The sequence below is a fragment of the Apodemus sylvaticus genome, chromosome 2, assembly GCF_947179515.1.
Source record: "Apodemus sylvaticus chromosome 2, mApoSyl1.1, whole genome shotgun sequence".
Classification (NCBI taxonomy): domain Eukaryota; kingdom Metazoa; phylum Chordata; class Mammalia; order Rodentia; family Muridae; genus Apodemus; species Apodemus sylvaticus.
The window spans coordinates 61775214-61796248 of record NC_067473.1 but is presented as its reverse complement, the minus strand read 5'-3'; the positions used below and the strand labels follow the sequence as shown (position 1 = coordinate 61796248).

The 21035-nt window shown below is 41.8% G+C and overlaps 1 protein-coding gene across 2 annotated transcripts in view; it reads right to left on the bottom strand.

Annotated features, from left to right (window-relative positions):
• The window catches only part of Akr1d1 (aldo-keto reductase family 1 member D1), a 35124-nt gene extending 17421 nt beyond the window's left edge, over window positions 1-17703 (bottom strand). For both annotated transcript variants that reach the window (XM_052172469.1, XM_052172470.1), the window contains exons 1-3: window positions 17611-17703; window positions 14960-15124; window positions 11806-11922 (exon numbers count right to left, since the gene is read on the bottom strand). In XM_052172469.1, the coding sequence (XP_052028429.1) occupies window positions 11806-11922; window positions 14960-15124; window positions 17611-17703 (375 nt within the window). The remainder of the gene's footprint in view (window positions 1-11805; window positions 11923-14959; window positions 15125-17610) is intronic.
• Between the last annotated feature and the right edge of the window lie 3332 nt (window positions 17704-21035).

The window sequence follows — 21035 nt, the reverse complement described above, 5'->3', positions numbered from 1 at the left end:
ATGTTGAACATTTTTTAAGGTGCTTCTCAGCCATTCGAAGTTCTTCATGTGAAAATTCTTTGTTTAGCTCTATACCCATTTTTTAATAGGGTTATTTGGCTCTCTGGCAACTATCTTGGGGTGACTATAGCTAAACAAGTGAAAGATCTATATGAGAAGAACTTCAGGTCTCTGAAGAAGGAAATCAAAGAAGACCTCTGAAAATGGAAAAATCTTCCATGCTTGTAGATTGGCAGGATTAATATAGTAAAAATGGCCATTGTACCAAAAGCAATCTACAGATTCAATGCAATCCCCATCAAAATCCCAACTCAGTTCTTTATAGAGTTAGAAAGAACAATTCTCAAATTCATCTGGAATAACAAAAAACCTAGGATAGCTAAAACTATTCTCAACAGTAAAAGAACTTCTGGGAGAATCAGTATCCCAGACCTCAAGCAGTTCTACAGAGTAATAGTGTTAAAAACTGCATGGTATTGGTATAGTGACAGGCAGGTAGATCAGTGGAATAGGATTGAAGACCCAGAAATGAACCCACACACCTATGGTCACTTGATCTTTGACAAAGGAGCTGTAACATCCAGTGGAAAAAGGACAGCCCTTTCAACAAATGGTGCTGGCTCATGCTGGAGGTCAGCTTGCAAAAGAATGCGAATTGATCCATTCTTATCTCTTTGTACTGAACTCAACTCCAAGTGGATCAAGGACCTCCACATAAAACCAGACACACTGAAACTAATAGAAAAGAAACTGGGGAAGACCCTTGAGGCACAGGGGGAAAGTTCCCAAATAGAACACCAATAGCTTATGCTCTAAGATCAAGAATTGACAAATGGAACCTCATAAAATTACAAAGTTTCTGTAAGGCAAAGGACATTGTCAAGCAGACAAAACGGCAACCAACAAATTGGGAAAGGATCTTCACCAACCCTAAATCTGGCAGAGGGCTAATATCCAATATATACAAAGAACTCAAGAAGTTAGACGCCAGAGAGCCAAATATCTATCTCTTTGTATAAATAATTAACTTTTTTTTCCGAGACAGGGTTTCTCTGTGTAACCCTGGCTGTCCTGGGACTCACTCTGTAGACCAGGCTAGCCTTGAATTCAGAAATCTGCCTGCCTCTGCCTCCCAAGTGCTGGGATTAAAGGCATGTGTCACCACTGCCCAGCACAAATCATTAACTTGACCATCAATAATAATAAAAAATCTGACACATTAAAGCAACACATGCCAAGAAATTGTTGACAACAAAGATTATATTTGAACAACAAATAATCTGTAGTGGCTCTATTTTGTAAAACTGTGGTCCTCAATTCATCTATCTCTTGATTAATTTCTGCTAATATTTTTGCCATAATATTAATAGTTTTACTAATATAGGCCATCTTTGAGACTTCTCTTTGTATATTAGTAACCATTCCTGTGATTAACAATAAAACAACATAAAAACAATCTTTAGCATGGCAAACACCATCATACTATCTGCTCTTACATATGTGTCTTTTAAGAACCTGACAGAAAACATTGAGATTATGTAGTGACAAGCTGAAAGTTAATGTGCAATACAGTCAGTTAACATAGGAGCAACATTTTGGGTTCTGTGCCCAAGGACACACAAGGATAGTGTCCTTGTTGTTTCCCCAAAGTCTTAGTTTATGAATTAAAGTCTTGATGTTTCTCCCCACAAGTTAGCAATAGACTTACTAATCCATCTTGTCTTAGTTAGGGTTTCTATTGCTATGAAAAGACACCATGACCAAAGCAACTCTGATAAAGAAAAATATTTAATTGGGGTTGTCTTACAGTTCAGGAAGAGATAGCAACATTAGGCCTGGTGTGAGCATCTAAAACCTCGAAGCCCACCCCCAGTCGCATACTTCATTCAACGCTGTATCTAACAGAGCCACTCCCTATGGACTTATGGGGGCATTTTCATACAAACAATCACACATCTCCTTTTGATAAGTTTGTCATCCACTTTCAGATATTCCATTTGCTTGTATGGTGTTTGAGATTTTGTGCCAGACGCATCAAGGTGGGAACTGTGGGGTTTTGTTTATTTTCTGGAAAGACATAAACGTGATCTCACCTTGATGTTAGAACATCAGGCACTTTCCATTGATTAGTTTTTAGATCTTATTATTTAACAGATACTTTAGACAGGATCATTATCAGTGTTTAGTTGTAATGGAACTCTTTGAAAGGATATGTATAAGGTCCTATTTGACAAAGCCAAAATCTAAATGTAACACAATGCTATGTTTCTGGGTCTCATCCTACACCTGGGGCTTGAATCAGGGTAAGACAGTGTACCTCTCTACAGTGAATTTTGAGCATAGATTTCTACATACTTGACAACACAGACTATCCCAAACATGGATAACAGTAGCTCCTGATGTCAATTTGATGTTTACTCACCATTAATTATACACTAGAAACTTGGGATACTGGTCAAATTATTCCTTAATGGAACCTGACATGATGGTGCAAGACTTTAAATTCCAACACTTGGGAAACAGAGGCAGCTGAGTCTCTGTGAGTTCAAAGCTATCCTGATCTACATAGTGAGTCCCAGGTTAGCCAGGGCTGCTCAGTAAAACCATGCCTCAAAATAAATAAATAAAAAAGTTTACAAAAAGATTTAAAGATTCTTTAGATTGTGGGAAACAGTGCTTTTAATAGAGGATTGCTCTCATGAGCCTCCTTTAACTTCTTTTCTTGCCGGAGTCTTGAACATTTATCAGAACCAAAGGCAGGCATGAAACTAAAAAAATAAACAAAATCTATTTAATTAGCAATGGCCAATAACTTTTAAAGACTTAAAGTTAATGCTTTAAAATTTGAGATTTTTAAAATTCAGGACTGTACAGAGCCATATTGGGGAGTCATACCACATGGTAGGAACTTGACATTAGCCCAGGACAATCCCTGGCTTCAGGCAGGAATATAACTTCAGGACAATAAGGAATTAGGTTATAGCAGGAATTTTTATCCTAGGGTGGAGAAGCTCAGAGTGAAGGTTAAGCTCATTGTTCCTCCAGGTCTGTGAATTCCTGAATTAAGCAGGTAACCCACCCAGCTGCCTGAGCAGTCGAGACAAGGACCACCAGGAAAAGCTAGACTACTTCGGCCGGAACTCAGCCTGGAGTCTGGGGGGAAGGGCTTGCCCAAACTGTTAATGCAACAAAGACACATGCTCCATTATGTTCATAGCAGCCTTATTTATAATAGCCAGAAGCTGGAAAGAACCCAGATGTCCCTCAAAGGAGGAATGGATACAGAAAATGTGGTATGTTTACACAATGGAATACTACTCAGCAATTAGAAACAATGAATTCTCAAATTTTTTAGGCAAATGGTTTGATCTGGAAAGTATCATCCTAAGTGAGTTAGCCCAATCACAAAAGAATACACATGGAATGCAATCTCTGATAAGTGGATATTAATTAGCCCAGAAGCCCTGAATACCCAAGGCACAAATTGCATAACAAATGACTCCCATGAAGAAGTATGGAGAGGGTCCTGATCCTGGAAAGGATTGATCTAGCATTGGAGGGGAATATAAGGACAGAGAAAAAGGAAGGAGGTGATTGGAGAATGGATGGAGAGAAGAAGGTTTATGGAACATATGGGGAGGGGGGGATCTGGGAAAGGGGAAATCATTTGGAATGTAAACAAAGAATATAGAAAATAAAAATATTTAAAAATGTATAGCATTTAAAAGAATCTGACACACAGAACATCCAGGGGATTAAACTAAACTCTAAATTAAAATATGCATATGAAAAATTAAAAAGAAAAAAGGTCTGACCACCATTAAAGTTGGGGCCTCGATCAGTAAAATATTGTCCTGGCCTTCTTTCTTTTCGCCCCTTCCCCATCTATCCCTCAGCTTCGGTTCCAGCAACCCAGTTCGTAATAGCTGCAGGCAGCTATGGAATGCAACAGATTGGCGTCCAGATGCGGGGCTGGACACAAGAAGGCTTCCTGAGGTCACCATGTCTTGGCAAAGCTTCGTGGAAAATGGAAAAAGATGGCATCCTGCATGGTGAGCAACTACAGGTGCTAGAGGATACAGGCTAAATGAGGCAGTATGGACCCAGCACTGAAGTCGCTTAGGGGCAGACAGTGGAAAATGGGGTAGGAACTTTTTAGGCATTTGTCCACAGCTTTTAAGAGCTGATTCAGGTGAAAAAGAAAAGAGTTTAAAAATAGGCATATGTCCACAGCCTCCAAGAGCTGCTTTAAGAGGGAGATGGATGTAATTGCTTAACAAGCGCGCTTCTTTTTCTGTGTATCTTTGTTTGTCCCAGTGCACCGGCCATTTGTCGATGTGTACATTTATGTCCTCTCCATGTTTTTATGTGAATGACTGTTTGTTTCATGTTAAAAAGAAAAATTGGTAAGGATTTCATCTGCTGGCAGCCTATCTCTTAATCTAGCCGCAGTTCATACAGAGGGGACTGATTTAAAGCCGCGCAGCAGCGCAGCTCACTCACCCAAGAGGCAAACATGGCTGGGGGAAAAGCCGCTTTTAAAAGCCTAGAAGCCTCAAGGTTTGGGAAAACTTTGGTTTAACTTATGAAATTTGTGTAATTGCTTTATTCTTGTTTCTAATTGGTCTTAGAGAAAAGGCTCAGATTAGAAGATGGTTATGTGGAGACGCATATAATATCCTTGCCAAGGACTCAAGGTGGGTCCTTGGGCAATAACAACAACAACAACAACAAAGAGAATTTACATTTGAGTGAAAGCTAGTGAGGGAACTTGTGTTTTTGCCTTACAGGCCTCACCTATGGAGTGTTTGGCTAAAAGAACATTCTTCAAATACTTATCCAGGTGTGGTTTAAAATGCAGTTCAAATCTAAGAAAGGTCAATAGGCTATAAAGGCATTAACATTTGGCCTGTCTACTCCATACAAAATTATTATAGATTTAAAGGGTTGTTTTTTGCTTTACATTCTGATAATTATAAAAGCATTTGCTTCTAACTTTAAATAAACAATAAAGCAATTTCATTAGAAGGTTTTTGTCTCAAGGAATGGCTAATAGCCTTACCTCATGTGAGAAAAAATGTTTTGTCTCTGTTTCAATACAAGAAGCTAGGATCTTAAATTTTTCAGTGTATAATGTTCATGGAATGTTGTTACAGGCCTTTGCTCCTAACTATGGACTTTTTAGAATTTTTACATAAATGATTTTTAAAGATTGTTAGGATATATTAATTGGCTTTATCTTATATTAACCTTAAGCTTGCCCTGGGAGGACCTAAAAAAGAAAAGTATAGTCCCCCGTACAAGATCTGCCAAGACCAGACCATTTGACATGCTGATATGGATGAAGGAAAATTTCATCAGGTCTAATGAGTAGATGAAGAGCTATAGAGAGTCATTGGCAACTGAGAGAGGGAGAACCTCAGCTTGTTTGTTTGTTTGTTTGTTTGTTTGTTTTTAAGTGACAAGAACCCAATCCTAAGTGGTTATCCCAAAACTCATGCAAATAAAGGCAATAATAACTAGGGTTAGTAGGTTTGACACACATGTGTGTGCGTGCGCACGCACACACATACACACAAAGAGAGAGAGACAGACAGAGACAAACAGACAGACAGGCAGACAGACACACACACACACACACACACACACACAGTCAGCCAAACATACAGAGAAAGAGAAGCAGACACACACACAGACAGACACACACAGAGAGACACACTGACACATAGACACACACATATACACGAATGTATACACATATGAATGATGAGGTCATAAAATTGAGAACAAGTAGATTGGGGACATGGAAGAAGTTGAGGGTAGAAATATATATTGTCTCATCTGTTAAATCCTAACCTGTGATTATCAATGCTGTTGCAAAGACCCCGAGCCCATACCTCCACTCAAAAGGGAAACAGCCTTTCCAGCTTCTGGCTATTATAAATACTGCTGCTATGAACATAGTGGAACATCTGTCCTAATTGCATGCTGGGGAATCCTCTGGGTATATGCCCAGGAGTGGTATAGCATGGTCCTGCAGAAGTATTATGCCCAGTTTTCTGAGGAACTGCCAGACTGATTTCAAGAGTGGTTGTACCAGCTTGCAACTCCACCAGCAGTGGAGGAGTGTTCTTCTTTCTCCACATCCTTGCCAATACCTGCTGTCTCCAGAGTTTTTAATCTTAGCCATTCTGAATGGTTTGAGGTGAAATCTCAGGGTTGTTTTGATTTGCATTTCCCTAAAGACTAATGATGTTGAACATTTTTTTAAGGTGCTTCTCAGCCATTCAAAGTTCTTCGGGTGAAAATTCTTTGTTTAGCTCTGTATCCCATTTTTAATAGGGTTATTTGATTTTCTGGGGTCTAAATTCTTGAGTTCTTTATATATTGGATATTAGCCCTCTGTCAGATGTAGGGTTGGTGAAGAACTTTTCCAAATTTGTTGGTTGCTGATTTGTCTTTTTGATGGTGTCCTTTGCTTTACAGAAACTTTGTAATTTTATGAGGTCCCATTTATCATTTTTTTCTAATTTTTTTCTATATTCTTTGTTTACATTCCGAATGCTTTACCCTTTCCCGGTTCCCCACTCCCCATCGGTCTCATAAGCCCTCTTCCCTCCGCCCATTACCCAATCACCCCCTCCCATTTCTATGTCCTAGTACTCCCCTACAATGCTGGATCAAGTATTTTCAGAACCAGGGCCCTTGGCTGGTTTTGTGTGTCAACTTGACACAGGCTGGAGTTATCACAGAGAAAGGAGTTTCAGTTGGGGAAGTGCCTCCATGAGATCCAACTGTGAAGCATTTTCTCAATTAGTGATCAAGGGGGAGGGCCCCTTGTGAGTGGTACCATCCCTGGGCTGGTATTCTTGAGTTCTATAAGAGAGCAGGCTGAGCAAGCCAGGGGAAGCAAGCCAATAAGAATCATCTCTCCATGGTTTCTGCATCAGCTCCTGCTTCCTAACCTGCTTGAGTTCCAGTCCTGACTTCCTTTTGTGATGAACAGCAATGCAGAAGTGTAAGCTGAATAAACCCTTTCCTCCCTAACTTGTTTCTTGGTCATGATGTTTGTGCAGGAATAGAAACCCTGACTAAGACAAATTGGTACCAGTTTAGTGGAGTATTCCTGTGACAACCTGACCATATTTTGGGGAGGACTGTGGAAGGACTTTGGAACTTAGAGCTAGAAGAGCTATTAGGATGTTAAGAGCTCTGTGGAAAGTTCTGTAGGAGCTTGGAAGACAATGTTAAGAACAGTGCAGAAGATGAAGGCCTGGCTTGTGAAATTTCAGAGGGAAGATTAAAGACTCTTACAGTGGTCATGTTTTGATTGTGAAGATTCTGTGGTTTTGGTTAGCTGGGGCTGAAGAATCAACTCTGAGTAACAAGATACCAGAACCACTAAAGCAAACCTTTGTGTTACTGGGACTATTGATGCTGGTTAGCTGAAGCTAAGAAATTAGTGGTGATTAAGAAGAGATCAGCATCACTGAGGTGAAATCTTCTTGGAAGTGTTTTCTGAGCGCAGAGAGGCTGTGTTCCAGAGATAGCCACAGTTGTATTTTGTGCCATGGCTGGACTTGGTACTATGTAAGAGTTACTCAGGTGGTTCTGGTTTTGAAGGCATGAAGGGGTCATGAAAAGAAGCTGAGGCTTGGCACTGTGAGAGGCTGCGGAAGGCCATGGGTGAAGGTGCAACCTCAGTTGCAATTGATGGCCCAGGACTGAAGGGGTCACCCATAGGAGTTGAGGCTTGGCACCATAAAGAGTGCCTATGAGAGGCTATTGGTGAAGCCTAGAACAGCAGAAGTCAGCAGTGTTTTGGAGATGCCAGTGCCATGAGATGACCACCAAGAACAGCAGCAGCAATGGAGTACAGGCAGCTGGAGCCTAGAAGACAAGCTGTGTGCTACAAAGGGCAGAGCTGGAGAAGTGACCCAAGCCCTTGGAGGAGCCCAGAAGATCCTGAGTTGGATCCCAGACATTGAACCATTGGAGTTTGAGTTTTGCTTTTGGTTGTGACTGTGCCCTGATATGTTTCCCTTTTGAAGGAAGAAAGTATTTTATTGGAGCCCACAGTTAAGAGACTTTGAATTTTAAAGATATTAGACATTTTAAAGTGATTGAACTTTTAATATGTAAAGACTGTGGTACTTTTAAAGTAATTTAGATCTTGGGGATGAATAAGAAAGTAAGGGTTGAGGCTTAAGAGTGATGTGTTTGTGTGTCAAGTTGACAAGGTGTCAATTGTACTGGCTGCTTTTGTGTCAACTTGACACAGGCTGGAGTTATTACAGAGAAAGGAATTTCAGTTGGGGAAGTGCCTCCATGAGATCCAGCTGTGGGGCATTTTCTCAATTAGTGATCAAGGGGGAGGGCCCCTTGTGGGTGGTACCATCCCAGGGCTGGTACTCTTGGGTTCTATAAGAGAGCAGGCTGAGCAAGCCAGGGGAAGCAAGCCAGTAAGGAACATCCCTCCATGGCCTCTGCATCAGCTCCTGCTTCCTAACCTGCTTGAGTTCCACTCCTAACTTCCTTTTGTGATGAACAGCAATGCAGAAGTGTAAGCTGTATAAACCCTTTCCTCCCCAACTTGCTTCTTGGTCATGATGTTTGTGCAGGAATAGAAACCCTGCTCAAGGTTGGTTTAATATACAGAAATCCATCAATACAATCGACTACATAAACAAACTCAAAGAAAAAACCACATGGTCATTTCATTGGATGCTGAAAAAGCATTTGACAAAATTCAGCATCCTTTCATGCTTAAAGTCTTGGAAAGAACAGGAATTCAAGGCCCATACCTAAACATAGTAAAAGCAATATACAGCAAACCGGTATCCAGCATCAAACTAAATGGAGAGAAACTTGAAGCAATCCCACTAAAATCAGGGACTAGACAGGGCTGCCCCCTCTCTCCTTATCTTTTCAATATTGTACTTGAGGTACTAGCTCGGGCAATTCGACAACATAAGGAGGTCAAAGGGATACAAATTGGAAAGGAAGAAGTCAAACTATCATTATTTGCAGATGACATGATACTCTACCTAAGTGACCCAAAAAACTCCACTAGAGAACTCCTACAGCTGATAAACAACTTGAGCAAAGTGGCAGGTTATAAAATCAACACAAGCAAATCAGTGGCCTTCCTATACTCAAAGGATAAGCAGGCTGAGAAAGAAATTAGGGAAATGACTCCCTTCACAATAGCCACAAACAGTATAAAATATCTTGGGGTAACTCTTACAAAAAAACCCAGGATAGCTAAAACTATTCTCAGCAACAAAAGAAATTCTGGGGGAATCAGTATCCCTGACCTCAAGCAATACTACAGAGCAATAGTGTTAAAAACTGCATGGTATTGGTACAGTGACAGGCAGGAGGATCAATGGAACAGGATTGAAGATCCAGAAATGAACCCACACACCTATGGCCACTTGATCCTCGACAAAGGGGCTGAAAACATCCAATGGAAAAAAGATAGCCTTTTCAACAAATGATGCTGGTTCAACTGGAGGTCAGCATGCAGAAGAATGTGAATTGATCCATCCTTGTCTCCTTGTACTAAGCTCAAATCCAAATGGATCAAGGACCTCCACATAAAGCCAGACACTCTGAAGCTAATAGAAAAGAAACTGGGGAAGACCCTTGAGGACATCGGTACAGGGAGAAAATTTCTGAACAGAACACCAATAGCGTATGCTCTAAGATCAAGAATTGACAAATGGGACCTCATAAAATTACAAAGTTTCTGTAAGGCAAAGGACACCATCAAAAGGACAAATCGGCAACCAACAAATTGGGAAAAGATCTTCACCAATCCTACATCAGATAGAGGGCTAATATCCAATATATATAAAGAACTCAAGAAGTTAGACTCCAGAAAACCAAACAACCCTATTAAAAATGGGGTACAGAGTTAAAGAATTCTCACCTGAAGAACTTCGGATGGCAGAGAAGCATCTTAAAAAATGCTCAACTTCATTAGTCATTAGGGAAATGCAAATCAAAACAACCCTGAGATTTCATCTTACACCAGTCAGAATGGCTAAGATTAAAAATTCAGGAGACAGCAGGTGTTGGAGAGGATGTGGAGAAAAAGGAACACTCCTCCACTGCTGGTGGGGTTGCAAATTGGTACTCTGGAAATCAGTCTGGCGGTTCCTCCAAAAACTGGGCACCTCACTTCCAGAAGATCCTGCTATACCACTCCTGGGCATATACCCAGAGGATTCCCCACCATGTAATAAGGATACATAGCAGCCCTATTTATAATTGCCAGATGCTGGAAAGAACCCAGGTATCCCTCAACAGAAGAGTGGATGCAAAAAATGTGGTATATCTACACAATGGAGTACTATTCAGCCATTAGAAACAATGAATTCATGAAATTCTTAGGCAAATGGATGGAGCTAGAAAACATCATACTAAGTGAGGTAACCCAGACTCAAAAGGTGACTCATGGTATGCACTCAATAATAAGTGGATATTAACCTAGAAAACTGGAATACCCCAAACATAATCCATACATCAAATGAGGTACAAGAAGAAAGGAGGAGTGGCCCCTTGTTCTGGAAAGACTCAGTGAAGCAGTATAGGGCAAAACCAGAACAGGGAAAATAAAAATAAAAAATTCAGGAGACAGCAGGTGTTGGAGAGGATGTGGAGAAAAAGGAACACTCCTCCACTGCTGATGGGGTTGCAAATTGGTACTCTGGAAATCAGTCTGGCGGTTCCTCCGAAAACTGGGCACCTCACTTCCAAAAGATCCTGCTATACCACTCCTGGGCATATACCCAGAGGATTCCCCACCATGTAATAAGGATACATGCTCTACTATGTTCATAGCAGCCCTATTTATAATTGCCAGATGCTGGAAAGAACCCAGGTATCCTTCAACAGAAGAGTGGATGCAAAAAATGTGGTATATCTACCACACTATTCTGGAGTACTATTCTGGCTAAGGGTTTATCTATTTTGTTGATTTTTTCAAATAACTAGCTCCTGGTTTTGTTGATTCTTTGTATGGTTCTCTTTGTTTCTACTTGATTGATTTCAGCCCTGAGTTTGATGATTCCTGTCTTCTCCTCCTGGGTAAATTTGCTTCTTTTTGCTCCAGGGCGCTGTGTCAGTCTCATGCTCACACTCTCTGGGCTGCCTCACCCACTTCTCCTCTACGAGGACCAGTTCTACTGTGTTGCCCAGGCAAGGTAAAAGATCCACTTTCCCAAGTCCAGTTCTGTTTCTTATTTTCTCTTTTTCTCAATTAAACTTTAAAGCATTTGTTACTCAGCAACTATATATATCGGAGTGTTAAGTAAATAGTGTGTCTATAGATGGAAAAAGTTCCAAAAGGACTGTATTTGTAGTCCAGAAATAAACGTCATCCTCATATTCTGCCTTGGTTTTGGCTTCACAAATCTGATCCCTCTTTTTAGTCATCTGTTGAGGGGGATGGGAGTTAAGACTTTTTTAAAAACTATATTATAGTACTTTGCTCTGTGATATGTGAAGACAGTTCTATGGCTATGAGGTTAGAATATGGGTATGTCTAGATACTGGTCAACCAAAATATGGGCCACAGTGCTATTTTGATGGAAAACAACTGCAGCTGTTAAAACATGTATCATAGAAAACACATTGAGTTAAGAAATGTGGGCCCAAACTTGTAATCATTATTTGGTGAGTTTTTGTCAGGTAAGGTCAGTATCCTCCCATCTATCGTAGCAAACATTATAGCATTCTGTGCTACTAATGAATGATTAATATGGAATACACCTCTAAAATTTAGGTACTTGAGCTTACCTTAAAACCCATGGGCATTTCAATGATATAAAGGTCTATGTAATCTAGCTTGAGGGCCTTTAGTGTCCTTTCCAGGGCTGGGCGGACCATCTCTGGGACATGCTCTGTACTCCATAACTGAAAAGAGAATCATGAAGGATAGTGAAATACTATCTACAACTTCCACATTCACATAGCAAAACTCTCACACTCACCTCATCTGCTCCTTTTATATTACAGAAGCATGTTTACACTTGAGGGTAGGAAGACTCGATTAGACTCTTGACACCACTATGACAATCCACTACTCCACAGTCTCATTTGGCCTCACACCCCAGGGAACTATTGCCAACCATTGCTACGGCTTTACTCTGAGTTCAAAGTGTTGGATGGTGGATGAGTAAGGCTAGATTTCCATGCCAGTGCAGGAAACAGAGTGGTAATCAGATAAATTAGTACATCTTCTCATAGCATAAGTTTTGCTCCAAAGAATTTTTTTGTATGTGAGGGAGGGGGTTGACCTTATATATTTATAACAGAATATAAAATTAGAAAATTAGACTCCGCCGGTTTAATTCTTGTCTTAAAAGCACAGATATAGTGTTTCAGGATATTTGATCACACTGTGAATCCCGAGATTGTGTTATTACTGAAAAGCCCTGTTTCTAGTTGTTGTGTGGTTCAGCCTTACACACACCTTTAATCTCTCTGGCTGGAATACAGACACACTTTTAATCCCAAACAATGAAGGTAAAGTTAGTTTGAAGAAGAAAGTACACATGTTTGAAAGTGATGTCTAATTAAGCAGTAGACAAAGCGATGAATCCGAGAAAGATTTGAGAGAATATGAGAGCAGGGCCAACTCTCACAAGAAGAGAGGAAAGGGGAACTGCTTAAGAGAGCAGTGCAGAAAGGACAAGGTAGTTTTACCAGGACAGTTTTACGGAGACAAGTTGCGGCAAGAGAACAAGCCAGACCAGGTGAAGACAGATAGATGCAGAGAATGAAAAGGAGCCAGATTAGAACAAATTGCCCAAGTTAGTATGAGGCCAAGCAGAGCAATTCAGAAGCTGAGAGAAGCCATATGAAATCAGCTACCTTGGAGAAAAAGTTGATCTTAAGCAGCTAAGTTGAGTCAGTCAGCCAGAGCGCAGAAATAACTCGAAAGGGTGAGCTTACTATTTTAGCAGTAAGTCTCAGAGACTGAAAATATTTTAGGCCTAGATAGGGTTGTACAGAGGCTAGAAACTTCTAGGACTAGGCCTAGGTTAGCAGACTGAGGCAAGAAGCCTTGGAGACTTGACAAACAGGAGAATAAACGACACACAACACAATGACACACACTTATACTATTAGCTGCTTGGTAGTCAATGGCAGAAGGGTGGAAGGTTCAAGGCCTACCTGGACTTCAGAGTCCTAGGACAGATTAACTTGGCAAGACTCCATCTCAAACTATAGTTTAAAGAAGGATTAATTGGTGGAGGGAGCATCGGAGGAAGAGGCTGGCAAGGTAGTTCAGTCAGTAAAGGGAATCTTACAAGTATGAGAAGCTGAGTTTAATCTCCGGCCTCAGGTAGCATAAGCGTAGGGGGAAGTGCTAGAAGGAAGAGATAGGTAATCCCTGGTCATGCTGGCTAGCTAACCTAACCTAGCCAACCCTGAGATCTCAGTGAGAGACCCTGTCTCAAAAACACAAGGTAGATGGCTATGAAGGAATGACAGCTGAGGTTAGCTTCTGACCCACATAGTCACACACACACACACACACACACACACACACACACACACACGCGCCTACCTGCATATACATGAACATGTACATATACACATCTACAGATATCACTTAAAAAAGGAATGTAGCTTAGTGTTTTAGTGCTTACCTTGCATGCATCCAGCCCTGGGTTCAAACCCTAGCAATGGGGAAAGGATAGGCATAGGATAGGAAAAATGTAAAGGAGAGAGAAAGGTGAAAAATATGCTTCCATTATCACCATGGGTTCCATTGGCATTATCACTGCCATTCCACCCAAGTGAAAAAAATGTTTTCCATCTTAATTTCCTTTTCCTTTTTCTTTCTGTGATGCTAGGGATTGAACCCAGGGCCTAATCATGCCAGGTAAAAACTCTCTACCATTGAGCTACAGCTTAATTCCTTTCTAAAATTGGAGATAAAGTCTTGAGTTACTTAGGCTGTCTTAACTCCATGTAGCCCAAACAGGCATTGATCCCTCTGCCTCAGCCTTCTGAGTAGCTTGGATTATAAACCCTCTTTAATGTTGGTTTTTTTTTTTTTTGGATTTTTGGATTTTTTTTTTCAAGACAGAGTTTCTCTGTATAGCACTGGCTATCCTGGAACTCACTCTGTAGACCAGGCTGGCCTCAAACTCAGAAATCCACCTGCCTCTGCCTCCCAGAGTGTTGGTATTACAGGTGTGTGCCACCACCGGCCAGCGTTTAATGTTCTTTTGTTCAACAAAAACATACAATATTGGTTTTGTGCTAGGCACAGTTCAAGTGTTTTATAAATATGAATCCATAAGTTTAGGAAATGCTTGGCTTTATCATTTCCATATCACACAGGGAGAACAGGTTCATAAGTGCCATATACCTCACAGCTGGACCATACTGCTATTTTTGTAAGTATTCTCTAGTACTATGCTGTGGGAAACACCCTTCCTCAAACAAGGCCCCCTCACAATCCTTACAAACAGTGTGCCAACTAGGTACTAAGCATACAAGGATATGCGCCTACGGGGTCATTCTTAGCCAAACCACCACAAAAACCTACCACAAAGTCTGTGCCTCCACCTCATATTTCCCTTGGGTGTTGGAGGCAAACCTTCATGGGCCAAAGCCACCAGCCCTTCCATAAACTCAGTTACACATGGCCTTCTGTTTACTTGGGGTTATATTTCAATGTGTCTGCTTTATTATGTTTAATTGGCATGCACATATACACAGGTGTATTGTTTTTAGCAAATTAAAGGATTGCAAAGGATAATTTGCCCACCACTTCCTCCCTTTCTTCCCCCTCTTCCTTCCTTTATTGTTTGCCAGAGTTTGATTAAGATTATTTCTAAGGCCTTGTTCATGCTGGGTAAGGACTATATCTCACTGAGCTCTACTCTCATACTATGCCCTGTTCACTGTATCTACATAGTAAGTCGTGACTCACCTTTCCGCAGTAGAAGATCTCTTCCCTCTTTACCTTCCCTTCTGCTATCTTTTCTCTGATGGCCTCACCAACTTCATGCTCATTATGATAGACATAGGCCCCATCAATGTGCCGGTATCCCTCGTCTATAGCCGTCTTCACTGCCACATAGGTTTGCCCAGGGACCTTATGAGATAAAAGGGGTGAGTATGGGGAGGAGAGAAATGGGTTTTTAAAGGATAGCTCATGATACATGGATTTATATAGTTCACAGAACAGTTCCCAGTGCCATGCTTAGATGATTGGAAGATCATAGAGGTAAGAGAAACATTGGCACACTGCTTCATTGAGCACTTTATCTGTGCACTCCAGGTTGTCCTTGGCACCGGAGCTTCAGAAATGTAATTTCACCAGTATTGCCAAAGCAGTATGCAAAGACCAAGGTCTGGACATGAATGATATGGGTTCATATTTCAGCCCTGGGTCTTGCTAACTGGGCTCAGTCTCATCTGGAATGATGTATTCAATTTCTCTATGCTCATCTCTCTTTCCCTATCTGTCAGTGGGCTTAACTGGTATTGATTTTGTAATGTGAGGATTATGTTAGAAAATGCACATGCTACAAGGCATGGAAGGAGTTCCGGGCACATAGTTAAGCATTTAGAACACTTTCAGTTATTATTTTTTAAAATTTACTTATATCTCCATACTGTCTGATATACACATCCCTCTCACAAAATTTTCCTAGATTAATAAGCACTATTTGAACATGCATCATATACAAGATAGTGGCATGAGACTCTAGAGTTAAACGAGCAATGGACTTTCCTAATAAACTTCTCAGGCCAGTGAGAAAGATTACAGAGTGCCAGTAGGACAAGAGGCTGTGTGTGAACATGTGCAAGCTAGGGTGTTGTGAGTGGGAAGAGATATCCTTTGATCCTTCAAAGTTTACTAGAGGGGGCTTCGAGATGGCTCAATTGGTAAACTGCATGATAATATGAGGGCCTGAACTTGGATTTGCCAGCTCCCACATAAAAGCCACACATGAAGGCGTGAGTCTGTATCCCCAGTGCTGGCTTGAGGAGCAGAGACAGACAGATTGATCCTTGGAGCTCGTTGGTCTGCCATTGTAGCACCGGGTGAGCTCTAGGTTCAGTGAGAGACACTATCTTAAAAAATTATCAGCCCAACTTGAGACCCATCTCATGGGCAAGTACCAATCCCTGACACTATTAATTATACTCAGTTATGCCTGTAGACAGGAGTTTAGAATGGCTGTCCTCTGAGAGGTTCCACCCATCAGCTAGCTTAGATAGATACAGACAGCCACAGTCAAACAATAGATGGAGCTTGGGGACTCTATGGAAGAACAGGAGAATCTGGAGTTCTAGGTTTTGACTGGACTGGCTGGCCAATGAGGAAATGGAATCTGCCTGTCCATGCCCTCATAGTGCGAAGGTCAGAGGCACATGCCACCATGCCTGGCTTTTTACATGAGTGCCGGGGAAGAGGGGAAAAGTGATGTCTGAGTTCAGGTCCTCACATTTATGAAGCAAATATTTTATCCACTATGCCTCTGCCAAGCCTTAGATCATGATCTGTATGCAGGGAGAGTACTGGCTGATGGACTGGAAGGACAAGTCAGCTAACCTATAAAGCCTTGGCGTGTAGGGTAAGGAATGAGAAATGTGTAATTGATAAGGAGTAGAAGCATGTGTGAGCACACAGGGGCTTCATAAAGACCGAAGTGCCACTCCTCTGACCCTCGATTTGAGTCTGCTTCCTAGTCAACATAAAGTCACCCATGCTGCTTCACTATGCTCACCACCTTGAGAGTCGGCGTTACCACAGGATCAAAGCACCTCAGGGAAGCAACCATGCAGAAACTTTTCTGTGTGGTGATGTTGGTTCTTCTCCTTTCACTGTTTTCAGATATTAGGCACAGTTCTAGCACCAAACTCTACCTTCTCTAATTCCACAGCTAGTCTGTTTTCTTTCGGAATTTAAATGCCTACATAGCAAGACAACTATCTTTATACTGGAAGCTTTTATAGACTCATGCTTACAGATGAGTCCAGCCTTCAGCCAACAGACCACATCTGGGCAAAGGTGACTATGAATGCATCTCTCCACAAACTCACAGACTTAAAATGCTGTGACTTTATTTTCACTCTTTTAAAGCATATATTCTGTGGATGATAACATCATATCACAATGGAAAAAGCTTGAATTAGATATGTCTGTGTGGCTGGTATTCATTAAACACTTGTGAGACTGAACCAAAGATTCTTAAGTAAAATCATAAAAAAGTAATTTATAAATCGTAAACTTACAAGTCCCAAGTCCCTAGCTTCACTCTGCCTGTTCATTTGACTTTCAAGGAGAAAGAAAAAAAACTGCATTCTGCAACTATAAAACCTTAAAATGTGACCAGATAGAATTCAACATTTGATTTAAAATCCATTTAGGCAGCATCCCCCCACCCACCCTGACACACACACACACACACACACACACACAGAGAGAGAGAGAGAGAGAGAGAGAGAGAGAGAGAGAGAGAGAGAGAGAGTGAGAGAGAGAGAGAGAGAGAGAGAGAGAGAGAGAGAGAGAGAGAGAGAGAGAGAGAAAGGGAGAGGGAGAGGGAGACAGAGACAGAGACAGAGACATACCGGTCTAGGATCAGAATAGGTTCCAAGCCCAATGACTGGAATGCTGGTCCCATCATTTAGGGATATTTGGTGGTTTGCAGTGCTGAGGTTCATTGTAGAGAAGGGATCTGAGGCTTCTAGGGGTGATTCTGAACAGAGCAGAAGCACATTATTTGAAAACATATCCCAGGGTCTATTGCATAAAAGAACTGAGCACTAGGAGGAGGAGTGGGGCGGGGAAAGATGATAGACAAACAGATTTCTCAATCCCCCTGAAATTTCTAGGCAGTGTGTGTAGGTTTTGAAACATCCTCAGAGGTTTAAAACTAGCAAACCTGTTAAAGGATTATGCTTAGTGCTCTGAAAAGAAAACAGTTTAAGGAAAGCAATCTATCTGGTTTCTGTCAGGGATATTTGTTGGCAAAAAAAAAACAAAAAAAAAAAAACAAACCAGATTTATCCTAAACTTCCTTAAATGATAAAGAAATTATCCCATATTGGGTGTGAGGTGACAAGGCTGGATCTCTAGTGGTAAGAACCATGAGGCCGTAACTCTTTATGTCTTTATTGAACCTAAATACCTTCCCAAATATAAACACCATTTCCAAATATAGTGGTCCTTTTATCTCTGAGAGATATACCTTTCCAAGGTCCACAACAGATGTCTGAAACTGCACATAGAGGTTACTGTTTTCTATACATACATACATACATACATACATACATACATACATACATCATGCTTTTGTCTCTTCAGTTAAAGCAATCATTGTACAGTTTCTCTTTGGCATTTGAATGACCAGAATCACTGATCTCTTACTTCAAAGTCATGATAACTAAGATTTATTTGAATTTGAGCATGTCATATCACAAGTGACCCACTGGTGGTGGTGCCCACATTGGGAAGCAGAGGCAGGTGGATCTCTAAGTTTGAAGCAAGTCTGATTTATAGAACAAGTTCCAGGACAGCCAGAGCTACACAGCGAAACCAGAAACAAAAGAAAAAGAAAAAGAAAAGAAAATTGTTGGGAGGTGAGCTGTGCACAGGTAGCCTGGTCCCAGGTGGAGCACTGACCTTGAACTCTGGCGACCTGGTAGGTGGCTTCCACCTACATGGGACCAAAGGATCACATCGCCTGGTGGCCCTGGCTCCTGTCGAAGTTAAGAGTCCCCACAGCCCCCTGTAGGAGAGGTGTGTGGCCATCAGTCACATAGGAGCAGCACCAAGCCTTCCCACATGCAAGTAAGGTTTCCCCAAGCTCTCAGTCCAAGCCAATGAGAAGTACCTGCTGTCAAACCCTGAATCAACCTCCAAACTGTATATAAATCCTATCCTGAATCCTATAGATGATTATTAAAGGTGGGTGAGAACTACTCTGTAGTCGGAGAGCTTCTGTCAAAAGAGCTGTAACACTTGGGAAGCAGTCTGCTCTCCTGAAACACCACCTGCAGCCCCACTCCTCCCAGGCTAGTTGGCCTTTTGTTGGCCCAGCCCCACCTGACTCAGTGTAGGATACTGGGGTAACCAAGGTGGTGACATGGTGAAAATGGAGGTGGAATCAGCTGTGGCACAGAAACGACTTCCTGCCCTGCTCTCACCCTCTTCCCTCTGCCAGAATTCTCGAACCCGGCTGGGTCAGAGACCTCCATATGTGGGCAGCCCATATCTGGCTCCCGATGTGGGGCTCAAACAGACAGGACTGCACTGAACAGATACTGCAGGAAGGTGAGCCCCTCCCACCACCTCTTGAGACAATCTATCTTTTCCTACTGTGCTTTCAGTCAGCACCATCACTTAGATTTGGACAAACTAAAGGGGCAACTGAACCCTTGTGGCCAGAGCTACTCTCTGGTGTTGGCTGAAGGTCCCTCTGGCCTTTGTCTAAATGCTGACAGCCGAAAGGGAGTTGACAAAGACTCTCTATCTCACTTCTTAAAACAAAAAGAAAACCTGGTAACACAGCAACCACTTAAAAGCCACAGGGCAGCTGCCAGTTCCTAAATCTGCCAGGAGGCTTGGTGTTTTGGACCACTGTGGAATCCCCAAAAGCCACATTGGCCAAGGGAACGTTCCCATTGGACAAGCACTTCTCTTTTCTATCACGGGCAACTCACTATCACATAAAACAAAACAAAACAAAATACCCAGGCTAGGAAAATATGTGCCCTACTAGAAAACACAACAGAATAAAGATATCCTCCTTGTTTCGGGAAGAAGTCCTTCAGATAGCGCCATGCATGGCCAATGATAATATTTATAGCCCAGACTCATGGATCCGAATAGCTTCTCTCATCAAAACCAGGGATACCTGAGAAGGAAAAACACCCTCCCATGATTTTTTGCTCATCTTAGCTACCACTCAGCAATGCACAGGACCATCTAAAATAGGACAGACTGATAGCCACACAGCTCCTGAGCCCCCTCAGTCAGATGAACCCAAAAACCAAAGACCAAAAATCCACTCTATTCCAGATCTCACAGCCCTTATCCAACTAATAAGGGAAATAAAATCCATCTACTCACCTCTGCCTCTTTATGCCTCTGTGACAAAACACTATTTAGTGACAAAACACTAAATAAACTGTCTCCTCCTCCTGCCCCTCCTTCCATAAAGGGCAAAGTTCCATTAAAAAAAACAAACAAACAAAGGAGCTACCACCTGCCTCTTCTCCCACTTTACCTCCGCCATCCAACCAGAGAGAGACATCTCTTCCCCATTCTTCAAGCTGTAAAAGTGAAATACCTTCAAAATTCATAGACAAAGCCCCACCTAGGTCCATAGCCACTTACCCCCAACCATCTACCACCCAACAACTTTGTAATTTTCGAGATTCTCTTGCAAAAACTAACCCCACCTCCCTTGCTATGCAGGAGTCTGAGATGGAACTAGAAAACCAAACCACTCAGGCATACCCAGTTAATATTAATCCCAGTCAAAGCAGACCACTCAACTGGTACCCACTCCAAGCCTCAGACTTAAAAGAACTCAGGTAGGTGGTGAAGGAACATGGCATCCACACACCCTGGACAAAATCTCTCCTACAGAGCCATATTGCCAACTTAAATGTCCCCCAAGATTGGAGAGATATTTATTGTTCTTCCCTTCCTGGCCCCCTGATTTTGGAATGGAAAGCCTTATTTCAAGATGAATGCTGTCAACAAGTCAGGCAAAACTGGGACAGAGGCAACACCTCATGGGGTTTTAATGAACTCTTTGGCCAGGAAGACTTTTCCATTGGAGCATCATATATGATGGTAGGCCATTGGAACCTTTAAACTCCACACAGAGAAGTCCTCGGGGCCCGACAGTAAGAAGGACGGCTGCTCTCATAGGACCCTTATGGGTGTCCAGGATCTCAGAAGGCTCCCCTCCAAAATTAACCATTAAAATAGACAATAAACCATTCAAGTACCTTATTGATACTGGAGCAGAAGGACAATTTTA